Below are 19,083 nucleotides of genomic sequence, written 5' to 3'. Positions count from 1 at the left end.
CAAATAGAGCATCCCTCTCCCTCCCTAGCTTCCTTCCTCCTCCAAAGTCATTACTTTAATGAGATTAAAACAGTCACTTTCCCCCTGGGCAGATCGTCTTCATCGTTTCCATCCCAAGAGTGAAGAGATTCAGTGTTATTCAATTATTATTAATTAACTGCCTTTGTAGTCATGTGTTAAGGAATTCTGCTGCTTTCCTGGGCCTGGATCTCTCTTAGCCCCAGCTTTCATCTCTGTGACCTCTGACCTCTGACCCAATACCAACTGGACACTCAAGGTCCCCTGTTCAGGTATTGAAGAGCCATTACACTCCAAAATCATGTTTTTCAGATGTTTTCTGTTACCTCAAAAGTTGTCTTCTGTTGAGATGAGTCCATGTCCCAGGTTATATGTTTTGTATCTCCAGCTATATGAATGGAAACGATGAGCACCATGTAATTACCAGATATGCGGTGGCAAACATTTTGACATTCATTTGTTATATTACCATCTTGGTTAGATGTTAAATAACACACTCCACACAACACATTTTCATATAGAAGTTTATTGAATATATTTTTTGTATTTCTTTTTGAGGCTCAGAATTTTGTATTGCTTAAACATCACAAATGTCCTTAGTTTGATTCATGTGCAGTAGAGTAGAAATATCATGTACCATGAAGAGATTGTTGTCTTCTTCACTTACAGGATCACAGGATCAAAGCCCGCTAACCCCAAGTAGGCTCTTTAAAGCAGCGGTTCTTAACTGGTTCTGCCTCGGGACCCAAATTAAACCAGGTTGTCCCAGTCGCAACCCAATATTCACATAGTGTAACCCCCCCCGCCCCCCAAAAAATGTAATCTGGAATGTATTTTTGATGCTAAGGAAATAAGCCAAATTTGCCCATATTCTTGATGAAGAATGTTGATAAGCTCACTGGTTTGAGACCACAAAATCAACCAAATCTGCTAAATAGCCCTGCTAGCTCTATTTTGAAAATACTATGTTTGAAGAAAGATATTTCAGAAATTCAATTGTTTAATCACTTACTACCTGGTTTTAGTCGTTTAAGTTCAGACTGTGACCCATTCGACCCCAAATTTGGGTCGCGACCCATCAGTTGAGAATCGCTGCTTTAAAGAATAACATTAAGAATATATACCATCGCTAAAATAAATAGGCTCATATAAAGTCTATAATCTAATACACTTGTCATAAACAATAAAAAACACAGATTAGGCTATGTTGGTTATATCTGTATTAACAAACAAAAAAAATTGCCTTAAAAATAATAACAATAAGTATAACAATAATAATAATAATAGTGACTATTATTATTATTATTAATAATAATAAAATAAATATATTTAAAATAAAATATAAATACAATATTACACTCATATTTGCGCACATGCTTCCCGCCTGACACCATCGGATTAAGTGTGATGGAGCTAGATATCAATGAACATTTTCAACTTTAAAGAAATAGAAAAATACAAAAATCATAGTTCAAAATGTACAAATTTACCCTGCATTTACGATTACGAGAATAAAAACAACAGCAATGTGATAATATTCAAGAAGTTACAATCTTTACACTCGTGTAACCTGGCTATGATAATCAAGCACTCAGAATGATAAGACAACCCAAAGAGTACCACTATAGACATATTGTGCATTTCAAAATGAATATATACTCAATAATATTGTTAATAATACATTTGATATTCTAGTCAGTGGAATAGATGTATTCATAGTAGTCAAAAACAGACTGAGATGGAGTGATAGGGCAGGGAATGGCCAATTATTCTCATTCAGTTATCTTACATTTTTCTACAGCCCTTTTTGGTAACACTTTACAGAAGCCCTGTCATACAGTCCTCAAAATATCAGTGTCATAAGCAGTCATAAACACAAATACATTAGGTAGTCAAACACTAGTATGTCGCATACAGCAAGCTAACTATGCAAGCTAACTACAGAATTGAGGCCACTGTATGAGCCGTCATGACCGTGTTAAGGCAGTTGTTATGAATGTACACTAGTTGTCGTGACTGCTTATAAAATCCGCAAAGTCATTGTTGTGTATGGCAGCGAACAGTAGGCTTTACCAGTAGTGAACTGTAAAGCATTACTTGTTAAGTCATTGTTATGGCAGCGAAAAGTAGGTTGTGCGACAGGGATTTACTGTAAAGCGTTACCCGCCATTTTGCCCTCCACCTCCATGGCTCTTGCTCCAATCTCCGAGGCTCACACTGGCGTGGTTCTCCTGTTCAGCGTGTCCGAGTCGGTGTCCCTGTTCCGTTTGCCCCCCAGGCGGTCCAGGGTGCCCATGCCCCTCTCTCTCTCCATGGTGCCAGTGGGCAGAGGTGGCTGCTGGGGGGTAGGACCGGAGGACGACAAGGTATTCAGGGGCGCAATGGCAGTGGCTCCGACAGCGGAATTCTGGCCCGCCGCAGAGAGGTTGGACTTGGAGAGAGAAGGCAGCGTGCCGCTCATCATCACCCCCACTTCCTCTTTGGGGAAGTAGTTGTGCAGTTGGTAGAGGGAGGCCCGGTCCACCGTGCCGTAGAGGGGGGGTCCCCCGCCACCAAGACTCCCCATCTTGGAGTCCCGGGTCAGGGTATACATGGAGATGTCGCCCCCTACTCCTCCACCAGCATGGTGCGGGTTTGGCAGGGTGGCCACGGAGAAAGGCGGGGCAGATGGCGGTAATGCAAAACTCTTGGCGCCTGTGGGTGAGGTGTCGCAAGGGGAGCGTGGCGGGTCGGAAGAGTGCGAGCTGGAGCGGGAGCGCCGGCGGAAGCGGTAGCTGGGCAGGCGGAGCATGGCGTGCGTGGTGCTCTTCAAGAGTTCGGTGCGTGAGCGGCAGCGCAGCTCCTTGTTCTTCTCGATGTAGATGTTGACGGCCAGGACACCCACCATCTCAGCCAGGATGAAGGAGAGGCCTCCGAAGTAGAAGGACCAGCCGTACGAGTAATGCCACTTCTTGTCCTCATCCTTCTTGGGCGAGATGTCGCTCAGTGCCGCAGAGATGTACACGATCACACCGATGATGTTGCTCAGGCCTGGCGGAAAGAGAGAGAGGAAGTGAGAGGTGTCAAACGCTCTGTGAGATTATAATATAATATGCCATTGATTTTCTCTGAGCTTTTCCATGGGGGGGTGGGGGAGCCATCTCAACTTGATTACTTCTCTTGTGTAATGTCTCATTGACCCATATCTCCACTCAGGAGGTAATTTATCCCATAATACTAAATGAACAAACTTTATCCCTACTGCTGTGTTGTGCCTTGTTGACCTGAGTCTCCACTCAACGGATGATGTATTTGGGAAATCTAAGCCGCAACCAATATCATTAACATGAAATGAGTTATGAGGAGGGAAAAACAACACAAAGGTGAATATCATGGATGGATGAAAGGATGAGGAACTTCCTTGATAATAACACTATTTACCAGTTAAAAAGGAGAATTAGTTCAGAGACCGTTGAGAACATTTAAGAGTAGGGCTATTGCATTCCATCTGAACAAGAGGAAAATAAATATGGGACACCATCGAGCATGATGTTAACTCCAGGACTAGGCTTCAACTGTGTCCAGGAAACCATCCCCATGTGTACTGAGTAATAGAGAAACAGTCAAGACCAAGACACCAGCGCCTTACCAGCAGCCACAAACAGGATGCCTCCTCCTAGGATGATGTTCCTCTTGCTCTTGTAGAAGCTGCTGGATGCAACACACATCGCTCCCATCAGGAGGAGTATAGCACTCAGGATGGGGAAGATACTGGAGGCTCGGACCACACCTGCAGACGGATGGGGGTGAAATTGTCCTTACTTGCTGATCTAAGGTCAGTTTTATGTTGACAGTGGTTGGTGGTTATAGTTATCATTTGGAGATCCTAGATTGTAGCTGATCCTAGATATGTGCCTATGGGTATCTTCTACCTGGAGCTCTGCTTAGATATTACTTCCTATCCTCTGATAATATTGGAAGCGACTGCAACCTTTGGTGTCATAACCTGCTGAGCGTAGCAAAAATATATTAAAGATGAATGATTAAAGCTGAAGTCGTGAAGGTGACATTTCAGGCTGCATATGTTACTTTGTCACCATCTGGAGTAAAGTAATGTGCTACAATAAGCATTTACAGTATTCTGTAACACCTTACATAAATGAATAAATCTATCCTACATTCTAATTCCAACCAATGTTCTGGTTTGATTGGAATATCCTATTGCTTTGTCATAATTCCCTCTGTCAAATGAGAGATACTCTTTGAGTTAGCTTACTCATAACCCTGCACCTGGGCATTCACAGCTGCGTTTTCCCAGGTTTTTCTTTTCAATTCGACATCACATCTCTCTAGTGACATCCTCCCACTGCCCACGTCCCCTTACTCACGCAGGAGATACTCTGCTGCATCCTGATCATAGTCTGCATCGTCCGGGAAATGATTGATCTGAGAACACACTCCTCTCTTCAGCCCTGAGAGAGAGAGACAGAGAGACAGACAGACAGACAGAGAGAGACAGACAGAGAGACGGACAGAGAGACGGACAGAGAGACGGACAGAGAGATGGACAGAGAGACAGACAGAGAGAGAGAGAGAGAGAGAGAGAGAGAGAGAGAGAGAGAGAGAGATGGACAGAGAGAGAGATACAGAAATATTGGAGAGAGATTAGGGAGTATTAGAGAGAGAATCAGATATCTGGGGCTTGGTGTTTGGACATATTAAGTATTCATTTGAATCTCTTTCCAAGTCGGTTGAAATAGCTCAAACACAATGTATTTTTCATGACAGTCATATGAACCACAACCCCACCCCCCCTTGTACTCAGAAGAAAACAGCAGACTAAATCAACAAAAACTTTATATAATAATCAAGGAGCCATAATCAGTGGTTTCAGTATGTTGAGCAGACACCACAAATATGATATAAAATGGCTGTGTTGTTGTCCTCTTTTGTTGAAGCTGTCTACCGCAAATGGAGAACCACTCCATCAGACTATCACCACTGACTCATCGCTCATAATTGTCCTCTTTGACATTCGCTAGTCTCGCATAGCCATACCTCCACAATCACGTCATTGTCACGCCTGGTTCTCGATGAGGCTAGTTTCTCGCAGACGGCAATACATTAGATAAGCAGCTCTTGAAATGAGCCTTCTCCTACTGACTGTCTGCCACTGCCCACTGGATGTCCTCTGAATCAGTGGAGGCTACTTAGGGGAGGACAAATCATAGTAATGGCTGGAATGGAGTGCTATCAAACACATGAAAACGTTGTGTTTGATACCATTCCATTCCCCCCATTCTGTCCATTATTATGAGTCATCCTCCCCTCAGCAGCCTCCACTGCTCTGAATGCACTCATCCAGGTCTCACTGTGTCGGACTCCTGCTCGTCGAACATCTCATTCCAAAATCATGGATATTAATATGGAGTTGGTCCCCCTTTGCTGTTATAACAGCCTCCACTCTTCTGGGAAGGCTTTCCACTATATGTTGGAACATTGCTAGGGGGACTTGCTTCCATTCAGCCACGAGCGTTAGTGAGGTTGGGCACTGATGTTGGGTGATTAGGCCTTGCTCGAGGTCGGCGTTCCAATTCATCCAAAAGGTGTTAGATGTGGTTGAGGTCAGGGCTCTGTGGAGGCCAGTCAAGTTCTTCCACACCAATCTCAACAAATCATTTCTGTATGGACCTCACTTTGTGTATGAGGGCATTGTCATACTGAAACAGGAATTGGCCTTCCCTGTTGCCACAAAATAGGAAGCACAGAATCGTCTAGAATATCACTGTATGTTGTACCGTTAAGATTTCACTTCACTGGAACTAAGGGGCCTAGCCCGGATCATGAAAAACAGCCCCAGACCATTATTCCTCCTCCACCAAACTTTACAGTTGGCACTACGCATTGGGGCAGGTAGCATTCTCCTGGCATCCGCCAAACCCAGATTCATCCGTCAGACTGCCAGATGGTGAAGCGTGATTCATCACTCCAGAAAACAAGTTTCCACTGCTCAAGAGTTCAATGGCGGCAAGCTTTACACCACACCAGCCGACGCTTGGCATTGCGCATGGAGATCTTAGGCTTTAGTGCGGCTGCTCGGCCATGGAAACACATTTCATGAAGCTACTGACGAACAGTTATTGTGCTGACGTTGCTTCCAGAGGCAGTTTGGAACTCAGTAGTGAGTGTTGCAACCGAGGACAGACAATTTTTATAGAATACACGCTTCAGCACTTGGCGGTTCTGTTCTGTGAACTTATGTAACCTACCACTTCGCGGCTGAGCCGTTGTTGCTCCTAGACATTTCTACTTCACAACAACAGCACTTACAGTTGACCAGAGCAGCTCTAGCAGGGCAGAGATTTGATGAAATGACTTGTTGGAAAGGTGGCATCCTATGACGGTGCCACTTTGAAAGTCACTGAGCTCTTCAGTAAAGCCATTCTACTGCCAATGTTTGTCTATGGAGATTTCATGGCTGTGTGCACGATTTTATACACCTGTCAGTGACGGCTGTGGCTGAAATAGACGAATCCACAAATTTCAAGGGGTGTCTACATATTTTTGTATATATAGTGTATCTCACTGAAGAAAGCATCATAGCGAGCTAAATAAATTCATACATTGTTCCCCTGGCCTGAGAGGATGGAAGATCAATATGTAACTAGATGTAGATGTCGAATGTTAACTATATACTGAACAAAAATATAAATGCAACAGGCAACAATTTAAAAGATTTTACTGAGTTACAGTTCATATAAGGAAATCAGTCAATTGAAATGAATTCATTAGGCCCTAATCAATGGAATTCACATTATTGGGAATGTTGTTCACAGATACCTTAAAAAAAACATGCGTGGATCAGAAAACCAGTCAGTGTCTGGTGTGACCACCATTTGCCTCATGCAGTGCAACACATCTCCTTTGCATAGAGTTGATCAGGCTTTTGATTGTGGCTGTGCGAAGTTGCTGGATATTGGTGGGAACTGGAACACGCTGTCGTCCATCCAGAGCATCCCAAACATGCTCAATGGGTGACATGTCTGGTGAGTATGCAGGCCATGGAAGAACGGGGACATTTTCAACTTCCCGGAATTGTGTACAGATCCTTGCGACATGGGGCCGTGCATTATCATGCCGAAACATGAAGTGATGGTGGCGGATTAATGGCATGACGCCATACACATGGTCTGCGTTTGTGAAGTCGGTTGGACGTACTGCCAAATTCTCTAAAATGACGTTGGAGGCGTCATATGGTGGAGAAGTGAACATTACATTCTAGTGGACATTCCTGCAGTCAGCATGCTAATTGCACGCTCCCTCGAAACTTGAGGCATCTGTAGCATTGTGCCGTGTGACGAAACTGCACATTTTTGAGTAGCTTCAGAGACTTCAGATCCACCCAGACACACACACACACACACACACACACACACTGAGCCATTCATCTGACCCCACCAAAACTCTGGAAATACACTGGACCCCCATCACCCCTCCACACACACACCTCCCCTCACACATCTAGTCCTCCCCTTACCCTCCAGACAGCAGATCCTCCAGAGGCCAGAGTGTGTGAGGGCTCCAGGGTCTTTCTTGTCCTTGTTGTTGGGGTCGTCCTGGGAGGAGTTGGCCGTGCTGTTGCAGATGAAGGCCCGTGCGTACAGCCAGTAGTCCGTCCCAATGGCCACCGCCATCAGGGAAAAGGCTGCAAACGCCCCCAAAGTGGTGAGGACAACCTGGATCCCCTTTTCCCACCACACCATGACTGAGAGAGAGAGAGAGAGAGAGAGAGAGAGAGAGAGAGAGAGAGAGAGAGAGAGAGAGAGAGAGAGAGAGAGAGAGAGAGAGAGAGAGAGAGAGAGAGAGAGAGAGAGAGAGAGAGAGAGAGAGAGAGAGAGAGAGAGAGAGAGAGAGAGAGAGAGAGAGAGAGAGAGAGAGAGAGAGAGAGAGAGAGAGAGAGAGAGAGAGAGGAGAGAGAGAGGAGAGAGAGAGAGAGAGAGAGAGGAGAGAGAGGAGAGAGAGAGAGAGAGGAGGAGAGCGGGATGGAGAAAGAGAAGGAGAGTTGGTGAAATAGTAAGGACGCCTGAAAGCTAGAAATCAAAAGCATTGTCTTGATTGGTGTGGATTTGTTGGTTGTTTCCAAGGTAACAACCGATAAAACAAAATGTACCCGATATTGAGCTGTATGTCAAAAACCGTGTGTCTCGCTTTCATTTCAATTCAATAGGACTTTATTAATCCCAGAGGGCCAATTACAAAAAGGCATTGTCAGTGCTTTGTCTTTCTGATGACTTGTAATTGTTTTAATACAAAAGCTAATTTCTAAAAAGGGCAAAAAGACTTCAGTCTAGTCTAGTTATAGAATAATGACTTGGGTAAATCATATTGTTGTCTTTTGAATACAGGCATCTGTTAAGTGTGTATTTTCCTAAGCGTGTGTGTGTGTGTTTTGTGCGTGCGTTTCTAGTGAAATATGTGTTACCTTGGGGCATGCCTCTGCCTTTTGCCTCCATGTCTGCAGCTTGCTGTTCCTCGTCAGTGAAGAGTGCGCCTTCAGAGTCCCCTCTGTCCAAGCGGCATCCATCGACCGCTCCTCCCTCTCGTTTCCTGTCTTCTCTCTCGTTCCCCTGTGTCTCTCTCTCTCTCTGCTCCCGTGTTCTTCCTCTTTCACACTCTCTGGTTCGTCTGTATGTGAGCGTGGATCCGCAACTCAAGGTTCCGTCCCTCTTCTCAGTGGGTGGTCATGGCACTGGCAGGCATCTCAGTGTTGCTCCTGTGGGGAGAAGAAGAAAAAAGGAAGGATTGAATAAATGAATGTGACGTGAGAGGGAAGCCAAGTAAAATGTTCTTTCCGAACCTTACAAAAACATAAATCATTAATAAAATTGGGTTTGTACATTCTGCGATGACAGACCAGAAAGGAAAGAAGCTGATCTGTTTCCACATTTCACCCTGAGAGAGGGATATATAAAGCAAGAGGGAACGGGAAAGAAGTGAGAGAGCGTGCTCTATCCATTGCCATGGCAACAGCGAATTCCAAAGTCTAGGACGGAACTGAACACGGCGAGCGAGAAGCGAGTGGGGGGTGAGGGGCAGTTGAAACAGCTGAGGGGATTTTGCCGACATTAAACCACATATAAGTACCAATGCTGAAGACCTCAATATAATATATATTTTTAATAGAGTGAGTCATTTAAAATCCATGATAAGTACTAAGCTAACATATGGAATTGTTTTAAGATGGTCATATCATGGATCATTTAGATATTAGATTTTTTATTTTAGGACCCCTTTAGGTATCCCCCCAAAAAAATCCCAAATTATATTTCATAAAACATTTGTTTTAAGTTTCCCGAGTGGCGCAGTGGTCTAAGGCACTGCATCTCAGTGCTAGAGGCGTCACTACAGACCCTGGTTTTATTCCAGGCTGTATCACAACCGGCCGTGATTGGGAGTCCCATCATAGGGCATCGGAAAATTGGCCCAGTGTTGTCTGGGTAGTATTTGGCCGGGGTAGACCGTCATTGTAAATAATAATTTGTTCTTAACTGACTTGCCTAGTTAAATAAAAAAACATGCAAAATATATTGAATTTGGCCTTTACCACTACAGGCCATAGAAATACATTCATAAATGTTAAAAAGACAGTAAAAAAATGTATCATAAGGAACAATTTTTTGAAGTGTCTGTCTTATATCTCGGAGATTTAAGAAAGCTCGGAATATTTACATTTTTTGACACATATTTAACCCCTATTTTTGTTGGCACAAAACTACCTCCATACTTCCATTGTTTTGTATCGGTTACTTTCAGACTAGTGGGGTTATATCTCCCCTTTCCATAGTGGGGTTATATTAGTTTGACGCTCAAACGGTTCGGACACTACAGACGTTTTTGTGAGAAGACCGATTTTCGAGATGTCTCATGGTCTGACAAACAGCGCTGTTGCTCCACCACCTTCAACCGCATATACGGAAGGCCGCCATAGACAGATGCGGTGAATTGAGACGCAAGCCATACACAAAAACGTATTTAAATCTAGCTTAAATTGACGGATATTGATGGGGATTTTTGTATTGTGTTACTTAGATTGACGCACGGGTGCGACTCTTTAAACTGTACTGTTCAATTAAGGAAGTAATCAAGAACATTCTGATGATGACAAGCTCTTCGATCAGTATCATTATTTAGTTGAGCTATCCTATGCTGTATGCATATGCTGCATCTTTGGTATCATCAACTGAAAATGTATGTACAGTATGATTAATGAGCAGCGAATACGGTTATGTTTCCAGTAATTACCTACAACGCAATTGTTTCTTTATTACGTTCGTTGATGGATGCAGCATGCATTAAATTATTCAGTTTACTGCAGTAGGAGCATTGTAATGAGAATATAATAGATGAAAAGTTAGGTGATAGTCATCTAACAGTGGTTTATGACTCACAATTTCAAACCAAGTTTATTTCAAAAAATAAAGTTAGTTCAATCTATACCTGAACCCACTGAAACTCGTTTGAATCATACAAAAGGTTTTTGTTTCTATAGTTGTTCCTGTATGTACTGTTTAGAAGCAAGTAACCCAGATGCACAGATATGGAGGAAATGTTGCCATCGGCAACATAAACACAGAAGATAATAAATGAAGAGATCTAGTTCAAGGACCAACCAGAACCGCATACTGAAATGCATGAACATACAGCCATGGGGCATATGTGGCATTAAATGATGAGTGATTGGGGAGATTCAGTAAGAATATAACATTGTTGAGTGATAAAAAGGTATGGGCCAAAACAACAAGAGGATAACCTTGATATTAATTGCATTTCTCCACTGTGTGTATTCAATTTCATGAAAAACATTGTGCACACAGAGACACACACACATACATGCAGAAGCACACACAGAGATACACACTTTCCTTATATTTGGTCTGAATCCTGAACAGTCACCTGATTTACATACTGTATTTACTGACGGTAAAGAAGAACTGTCTGGCAAAAGTTGAGGTGAGGCAAGTAGCTCTGAATACTTAATGTGTGTGCGTGCGTGCATGTGTGCTTGAAATCATAAATCAGAACCATTGCATTGATATGGCTATCGCTATCTGTGAAAAGAAATGCACAACACCCTGATTAAGCAATTATGCCCTTATAGTCATTGGCAATTGCTGCTGAAGGGACAAGAACATGTATTGCATACTGAAGCGTCATAGAAAGCAGAAGCAAAACCATTGTATTGATTAACCGCTGAATGTACATGGACCAAGAAAACCGACAAGTGAAGGTCTGGCTAGATGTAGAACTTCCTCTGTCTTGTTGGCTAAGATCAATACATTTTGTTAATTAACACAAATACCACTTGCGACACCAACAGAGAGAGAGGGAGACGCTAGGTTAAGAAACCTGACAAAATCAGATGTAATATAAGATGCTGAGTTATTAACAGCTTTTGAGTAGTCTCTATTCATCTGAACAGAGTTGATGCACAATAGGAATATTCAACGAATATTTGAGTGCTTTGCTTACGTAAATAGTCTCAAGGCTATTGATTTGGACATAGCTATCATTGTACGAAGTAGGCTACATTTCTGTGTAAACATAAAATAAATATGTATTTTCTAAAATGAATAAACGCAATATTAAAAAAATAAACATATAGGTTAAGTATGTGCTAATACTGTAAAAGGCTAATACTGTTAAACATGTATACTAGGTTAATTATGTATAGTACCTGGAACTGCTCTGCAAACACTTAACGTCCGCATCCCTCATTTTATCATGCAAGTATAACAGTATTACATACTATCCTTATTAGAATGATAAAGATTATTACGGAAAGAATATTGCTCAATGTTTTACCTGTAATTGTTGAACTTCTTCAGTGGTGACGGTGGACGGACTCTGCATGCGAGGCATGGGCAAGAGACGTAAGAAAAAGCCGTAGACATTGCAAGAATAGAATGAACTAAACGACGTCGAGGGATGTGGTGGGATGGAGGGGGAGAGTGTGTGAAAAAGGTGTTTTTGAATAATAGGTCAAATCCATAGGTCAAATCAGACGTTCAATTCCTTCATTATAACAGCAATTATAATATACATTATTGCATGAATTACTAGCCTATAGATTTTTGTGTTATTATGAAAATAATATATCAAGGTGTATTATAAAGGGGGTGGAGGGGGTTATATGAACGTAATGCCAGTCTCAAGTCTTTAAAAAATATAGATATATTATGCAATAGGATTAGCTATATAAAATGCATAGCCACGTTTGACAGGTGCTACCGTGACAAAGGTTTGAGAACGAGTTTAACGGAAAAGGTTTGTATCCAATCATGTCGAAGCGCGCCAATTTTAGCAGTGAAGTCACGAGACAGCTTCGCACACGTGCAATCAACTTGTTATGACCGGTGTCCTCACCATTTCCTAAAGAAATCAGCCAACAGTTTCTAATTTGATACCGTAAAACATTGAAGCCAAGAGGGACATTAACATAAGTATATTATATTATGACATCAATCACTATCGTTCACCATACAGAACATAGAATTAGGAATTAGAATACTAGAATGGTCATTAACATTCTTATGATGGTATAAAGGTCAGCCATTTTGGTCAGAGAGTTGGTCATTGCCAGTGCTGTGATAATATATTTTGTAAAATGCCTTACTTAGATTTTCCTGCATAAGTAAACTCAGGATTATGCCTCTACTGCCATTCATTCCCTGACCAATATGGCTGCCATTTTTACTCCATTCTGGAACATTGCGGGGTTTAGGACATAGCTCCTCCAGTAATTTAATAGGATCTCTAGGTATCAAAACAAATTTTATTTGTCACATACACATGGTTAGCAGATGTTATTGCGAGTGTAGCGAAATGCTTGTGCTTCTAGTTATGACAGTGCAGCAATATCTAACAAGTAATATCTAGCAATTCCACAACTTAATACACAGAAATCTAAGTGAAGGAATGTAATAAGAATATATAAATATATATAAATATATGAATGAGCAATGTCAGAGCGGCATAGGCTAAGATGCAATAGATAGTATAGAATACCGTATATATATATATAAGATGAGAAATGCAAGATATGTAAACATTATTAAAGTGGCATTATTAAAGTGACTAGTGTTTCATTTATTAAAGTGGTCAATGAGTTCAAGTCTCTATGTAGGCAGCAGCCTCTCTGTGCTAGTGATGGCTGTTTAACAGTCTGATGGCCTAGAGATACTGTAGAAGCTGTTTTTCAGTCTCTCGGTCCCAGCTTTGATGCACCTGTACTGACCTCGCCTTCTGGATGGTAGCGGGGTGAACAGGCAGTGGCTCAGGTGGTTGTTGTCCTTGATGATATTTTTGGCCTTCCTGTGACATCGGGTGCTGTAGGTGTCCTGGAGGGCAGGTAGTTGGCCCCCGGTGATGTGTTGTGCAGACCGCACCACCCTCTGGAGAGCACTGCGGTGATACAGCTCGACAGGATGCTCTCAATTGTGCATCTGCAAAAGTCTGTGAGGGTTTTAAGTGACAACCTAAATCGCTACGGTACAGAATACCTGGGCTGTGTCCACTTGCACCCGGTAAGTAGCCTGTGAAGCATTTCCTGCATGTGTCATGAAGCATCAGCTAGCAATCAGGGATAAAAATGTATACCATGTTCAAATGTAGGCTATCACCAACAGTTCATGGTATTGGCTACAGTTTGTACAATGTTTGAAATAAGCTTTACTGTGCAATTTGAAGTGATTTATAGCCTTTGGTGGGTCAATAAATGAAGTAAATTGAGAGATAAATTGCTGTTCATCCTGGCATAAGTCATGTAAAACCTAATTGTGACAATGCATTGAATTCATGATGTTATGCATATTAAAGTCAAAGTGACAGGTAATTCATCTAACAGTCTTTGTAGGCCTACTCATAGAATTAAAATTCTATTTACATAGGCATAAAACATAATGCAAACCTGAAATACCTGTTCACTGCCAGCTTTGATGGTCTGCAATTGTATTTCCAGTATATCCAAAGGTGATTAAGTATAGGTAATGTGTAACCTGTACTCCCCCTCCCCCCGCCCCCATAAGACACACACACACACACACACACACACACACACACACACACACACACACACACAAAGTGGCAGACTCGTGAGCTGGGCATAGTAAAATAAACATTTTGAAAATATATATAGTTTCTCCGCTTAAGGCCCCCACATGATCTGCTCGAGTATAGCTAATGTATCTGATGCTGTCTGGACAAAAATAGTATGGCATGTTGCTCGGATTCTTTCTTCGGTGAGATAGTTTCAGCCATGCGAATTGAAGGAAGGTTGGTGGGTGCACAGTTCAAAGTTTGGATGCTGGAATTATTTTGGATGAACGTGTGAAGGTAACCTCCTTTTTGAAGTGATTTGTTTGACAATCAGATGAAAACATCAATACTGGTTGTGTTCATGGAACATTAAAAGGTAACACATTTTTACAGTTAAATTACATCTTTACTAGTCCGCCCCCCCCCCCCCCACACACACACACACACACACACACACACACACACACACACACACACACACACACACACACACACACACACACACACACACACACACACACACACACACACACACACACACAAGGAACTGATACATTTCTTATGGCCTTGAATAAGCTGAGCTTTGGATTACAGTTTTTTACAATTGCTTACACACTAAAATTGAACTTTTCCCACAATTAGCAAAACCTTACACTCAAGGAGCAAAACACAAGGCTAGATTTGCACAACTGTAAGCACATTGTCAGCTTCACACTATTTGCAAAACATTACACACAGTGATTTGCAAAACACTAAACACACTTGTATACATCAGACACAGAAGTATGTCATGATGTCACTTCCTTGCAATTCCAAAGCACTGACTGTCAAATTACCAAACCTATTAGCCAATATGTTAAACACAGCCATCAGATTGCACAAACACATGATTGCTAAATTGTAGGCACATCAATCAGGTTTAAGCACTATAAAAATGCAACCAAAATGGAAGGAGTCAGAAGAAGAGTGAGGGTGAGAGGAGGAGTACACAGAGGAGGAGAAGGAGGTAGAGGTAGAGGAAGAGGCAGAGGCCGAGCCAGAGGTCGAGGAAGACCTGAAGCAGGAGGAGAACGTGCACAAAGAAGAAGAGGACCAAATTTATCAAATTACATTCGTGCAACACTAGTGGACCATGTTGTGAACCACGGATTGACGCTGAGGGAGGCTGGACTGAGAATTCAGCCAAATCTTAGAAGATATACAGTGGCATCTGTCATAAGGACTTTTCGACAGGAAAACAGGTAAAAGATCTGTCTACAGATACAGTAATCAGCCGCTTATTGTATGCACCATATCAGCACTTGTGATACCCCTTCCTGTGACATTGTACAGTAAGTTACATGTATTATTCTCTACATAGGATTGAGGGTCGGGAACGACAAGGAGGAAGGAGGCCCATATTCACGCAAGAACAAGAGAGAGAGATAATAAACATGGTTTTGGTCAATAATGCTATCAGGCTCAGAGAACTACAAGCCAACATTATCGGTGACCATGCCATTTTCAATAATGTCCATCAGGTCTCTCAGTCAACACTGGCACGCATCCTGAAAAGACATCAGGTTCAAATGAAACAACTTTATCGAGTGCCTTTTGAGCGGAATTCAGAGAGGGTCAAACGGCTGCGGCATGAGTATGTGGAGGTTTGTATTGTTCACTTTAGCACTGTGATGTTGCATACTGCACACATGACTTTTTTACATTGACTGTATACTAGACCTATCCTGAACTACACAATCTTGTCTTTCACTGTATTTCAGGGAGTTTTGCAGATGTATGCTGAGGAAATCCTGCATGAATTCATATATATTGATGAGACAGGGTTCAACCTCACAAAAGCAAGAAGGAGAGGCAGAAATATCATTGGCCACAGGGCTATAATCAATGGCCCAGGGCAACATGGGGGTAACATCACCCTTTGCGCTGCCATTTCACAGCATGGGGTTCTCCTCCGTCATGCCAAAATGGGCCCTTACAACACACCTCACATTCTCGCATTTTTGGACCGCACCACATCAGCACCACATCGTCACAGCAGGTAATGAAATGCACCAGATGCAATACACTGTAATCTGAGACAATGTGTCATTCCACCGCTCTGCTTTGGTCCAGAACTGTTTTCAACACCATCTACAGTTGACAGTACTATACCTTCCACCATACTCTCCGTTTCTAAACCCTATCGAAGAGTTTTTCTCTGCATGGCGGTGGAAGGTTTACGATCTCCAGCCCCAGGCTCAGGTACCCCTCATTCAGGCCATGGAGGACGCCTGTGACCAAGTCGGCGCTGCAGCTGTGCAAGGATGGATTCGACATTCAAGACGGTTCTTCCTGCGTTGTCTTGCTAATGAGGATATTGCTTGTGATGTTGATGAAATTCTCTGGCCAGATCCAGCTAGGCGAAGAGATAATGTATAGTATGTTTACTGTAGTATTTTCTGTACAATATTGTCAGTTTCTTTCAGATAATTTTTTTATGTTTGTTGTTGTTGTTATTTACTGTAATTGTACTGGATACAGTATTTTACGTTTGTCTGTTTGCTGAGCTAACAGTGTTATGCACACTACTGTAGTAGCATGAAAACTGGGACATGTTTTGTTGTGATTCTCCATGTTGACTGATTTGGGTATATGGAGAGAAATAAATGATATTTTCCTCAGTCTGCAGCATTGGTCTTGTGTAGTGTTTGTATAGTTGCACATTCTCTGTGTACTTCATTTCCAGTACTCTAATCACTGACAATTAGACTTGCTAAAAGGGTTTTAGGTTAGCAACAGCAGTGTGTAACTGGTTCAAAAAGATTGAAGTCATATGAAATGTGTGTGTTTCGTATGGTAACAAAATATTGTTTTTATGAAGTCGTGTATAGTTTTGACAAAGTGTTCCATTTTGCAAATGATCTGAAGTGTTGTGCTACTTTGGTGTAGGGTTGTGCTAATTGTGTGGTGTTTTGACAAACCGGGCCCTGTTTTCAAAATTGTGCTTAAACAATTGAAAAAAAACTGTAACACAATAGCAGCGGGCATTACAAAGCTATATAAAATATGTCAGTATGTCAATCTCCAGTCCTGCTATTCATTCTCTACACCAGTGTGCAAACAGGATTTCACCTCAATATAGTTTAGCCATGTTGATCTTTTCAGCTCTAAAAGTTCCTGACATCAGCGGTAGGTTCTTGCAAGTTTGTGTGTGATTGTGCGTGCAATCAAAAAACAGAAAGACATCTGACCACGAACATTAAGCACACACACAGATTTACCCCTAGGATTTATTCAATAGCTGTAGAACAATGACATGTTACTCAACAACCCCAGGCATAACATTATTCATGTTCTCAGTTATGAACAATCGCTCAGATTCATTAGTGCATTGCTTAGCAAAAAGAAAATGGCATTATTGTCATTATTACTACTAAATAGTACCACTGAGTTTGTTGTAAATATGGGTAACATATTTACACTAACAATAATAGTAAGTAACAACAATAATTATCATATAATAATCCTAATAATGAATAGCTTTGATCTCTGCTACTGTTGTTAGGCACAGTTCATTTGAATAAGCTCATAGACAGGTTCTAAGAGAGCGCCTTTACAAAAAGAAGAAAGAAATCGAGAATGAGTGAGAAACGAGGCCTGCAAAGAGAAGAGACATTACATTAATGGGGATTTGAGAAACAAACCAAGACAAATGATCAATAAAGTTCAAAAGGTAGTCATGAGGGGATGGAAAGCGAGAAGAGGAAGAAGTGAAGGCAATCAAAGAAGCCTAAGGAAATCAATGAACAGTTGGGGGGAAAAAAGGCAAACTTGAAGAAAAACAGAATCTTACTTTAACTACAGAAAACCCCAATTGTCCTCAACTTCAATAACATTCGTTGGCTAGTGAAGCCATATGGCTCTCTGAAAGTAAACCTCAATTTAACAGAGTAGTTTAATGAGGAAAAACAACAGAGGATAATACTTCATTGACAAAATACAAAAAAGTTTTAGCATTCGTTTTAAACAATTCTTATAGCTACCCCTGTCACCTCTCTCTCCCTCTCTCTCTCCCTCTCGCTCTCTCCCTCTTTCAATTAATCAACCTCTCACACCAAATCATAATCGGCCTATAATAGGCCTATATTTTATATATATATATATATATATATATATATATATATATATATATATATATATATATATATATATGTATATATATATATTACACTATAGCTTTAATACAACTACACCAATACGCAATTCTACCTATTATGATTATAGAACAAGCTACAAATATTAGTTGTCTTATCATTTTCTCTCCAGCAGGAGCCAGTCCTGTTCTTTGAAATTGAATTAATATATTTTACTCTATAGTCTATTATAGGCTGTACATCACTGTCCTGGGTCCCAAACTAAATAATACTACCTTCCATCACATGTGTATGTGCATCTGCTACATAATGAACAATATAAATATTAAAATACATTTGATCAAGTTATCTGATTGCAGGAAAAGATCTGGAATTCGGAAAAACAATCACATCTTATTAGAAAAACAATTGGAACGCAATTCAATGTCTAGTGGGATTTGTTCACTATTTGTACGGAGATATTGCAAGACTTTGTTATAAATCTATCCCCAAATCAGGAATTGCTATCGGTCTTGTTCGCTACAAAAGTGTGCATGTCATGATACAAAAGTTCAACCCTGATGCAGAGCTATCAGACTCACAGCAACAGCACTAGAGGGTGGTACAGAGACCCATTGGTTATGTTTTGCTTTCCTTTAGACCTCACTAACATAGACGCTATCTTGAAATATATTTCTGTGCTTTATATTAGACCATGTTAAATTCATATTAACCCCTTTCTTTCTTTCACATCCTCATTTATCGTTTCATAAGTTGTCGTGTTGCATTTACTTACATTATTATTATAATACAGATTTTTATAAACATAGCTAATGATAATGGCCCCAATCTTTACTTTGATATTAGTAGTAGAAATAGT

The 19,083-nt window shown here is 41.3% G+C and overlaps 1 protein-coding gene across 2 annotated transcripts; it reads right to left on the bottom strand.

Annotated features, from left to right (window-relative positions):
• Positions 1–1,384: 1,384 nt before the first annotated feature.
• Positions 1,385–12,019, bottom strand: LOC106570001 (voltage-dependent calcium channel gamma-4 subunit). Of its 2 annotated transcripts, none has more exons than XM_014141841.3 (6): positions 11,860–12,019; positions 8,480–8,770; positions 7,535–7,762; positions 4,386–4,469; positions 3,647–3,787; positions 1,385–3,048 (listed from the first exon to the last, which is right to left on the bottom strand). In XM_014141841.3, the coding sequence occupies exons 2-6, from the start codon at positions 8,508–8,510 to the stop codon at positions 2,231–2,233; spliced, it is 1,302 nt and encodes a 433-aa protein (XP_013997316.1). In that variant the 5' UTR covers positions 8,511–8,770; positions 11,860–12,019; the 3' UTR covers positions 1,385–2,230. The 2 variants fall into 2 exon arrangements, with proteins under 2 accessions (XP_013997316.1, XP_013997317.1); XM_014141842.3 differs by lacking the exon at positions 11,860–12,019 and adding an exon at positions 8,895–8,976.
• Between the last annotated feature and the right edge of the window lie 7,064 nt (positions 12,020–19,083).

This window comes from Salmo salar, chromosome 14, assembly GCF_965601325.2.
Source record: "Salmo salar chromosome 14, fSalSal1, whole genome shotgun sequence".
In the NCBI taxonomy this organism is placed as follows: Eukaryota; Metazoa; Chordata; class Actinopteri; order Salmoniformes; family Salmonidae; genus Salmo; species Salmo salar.
Note: the sequence above shows the minus strand (reverse complement) of the source record. Positions and strands in the feature narration are given on the sequence as shown.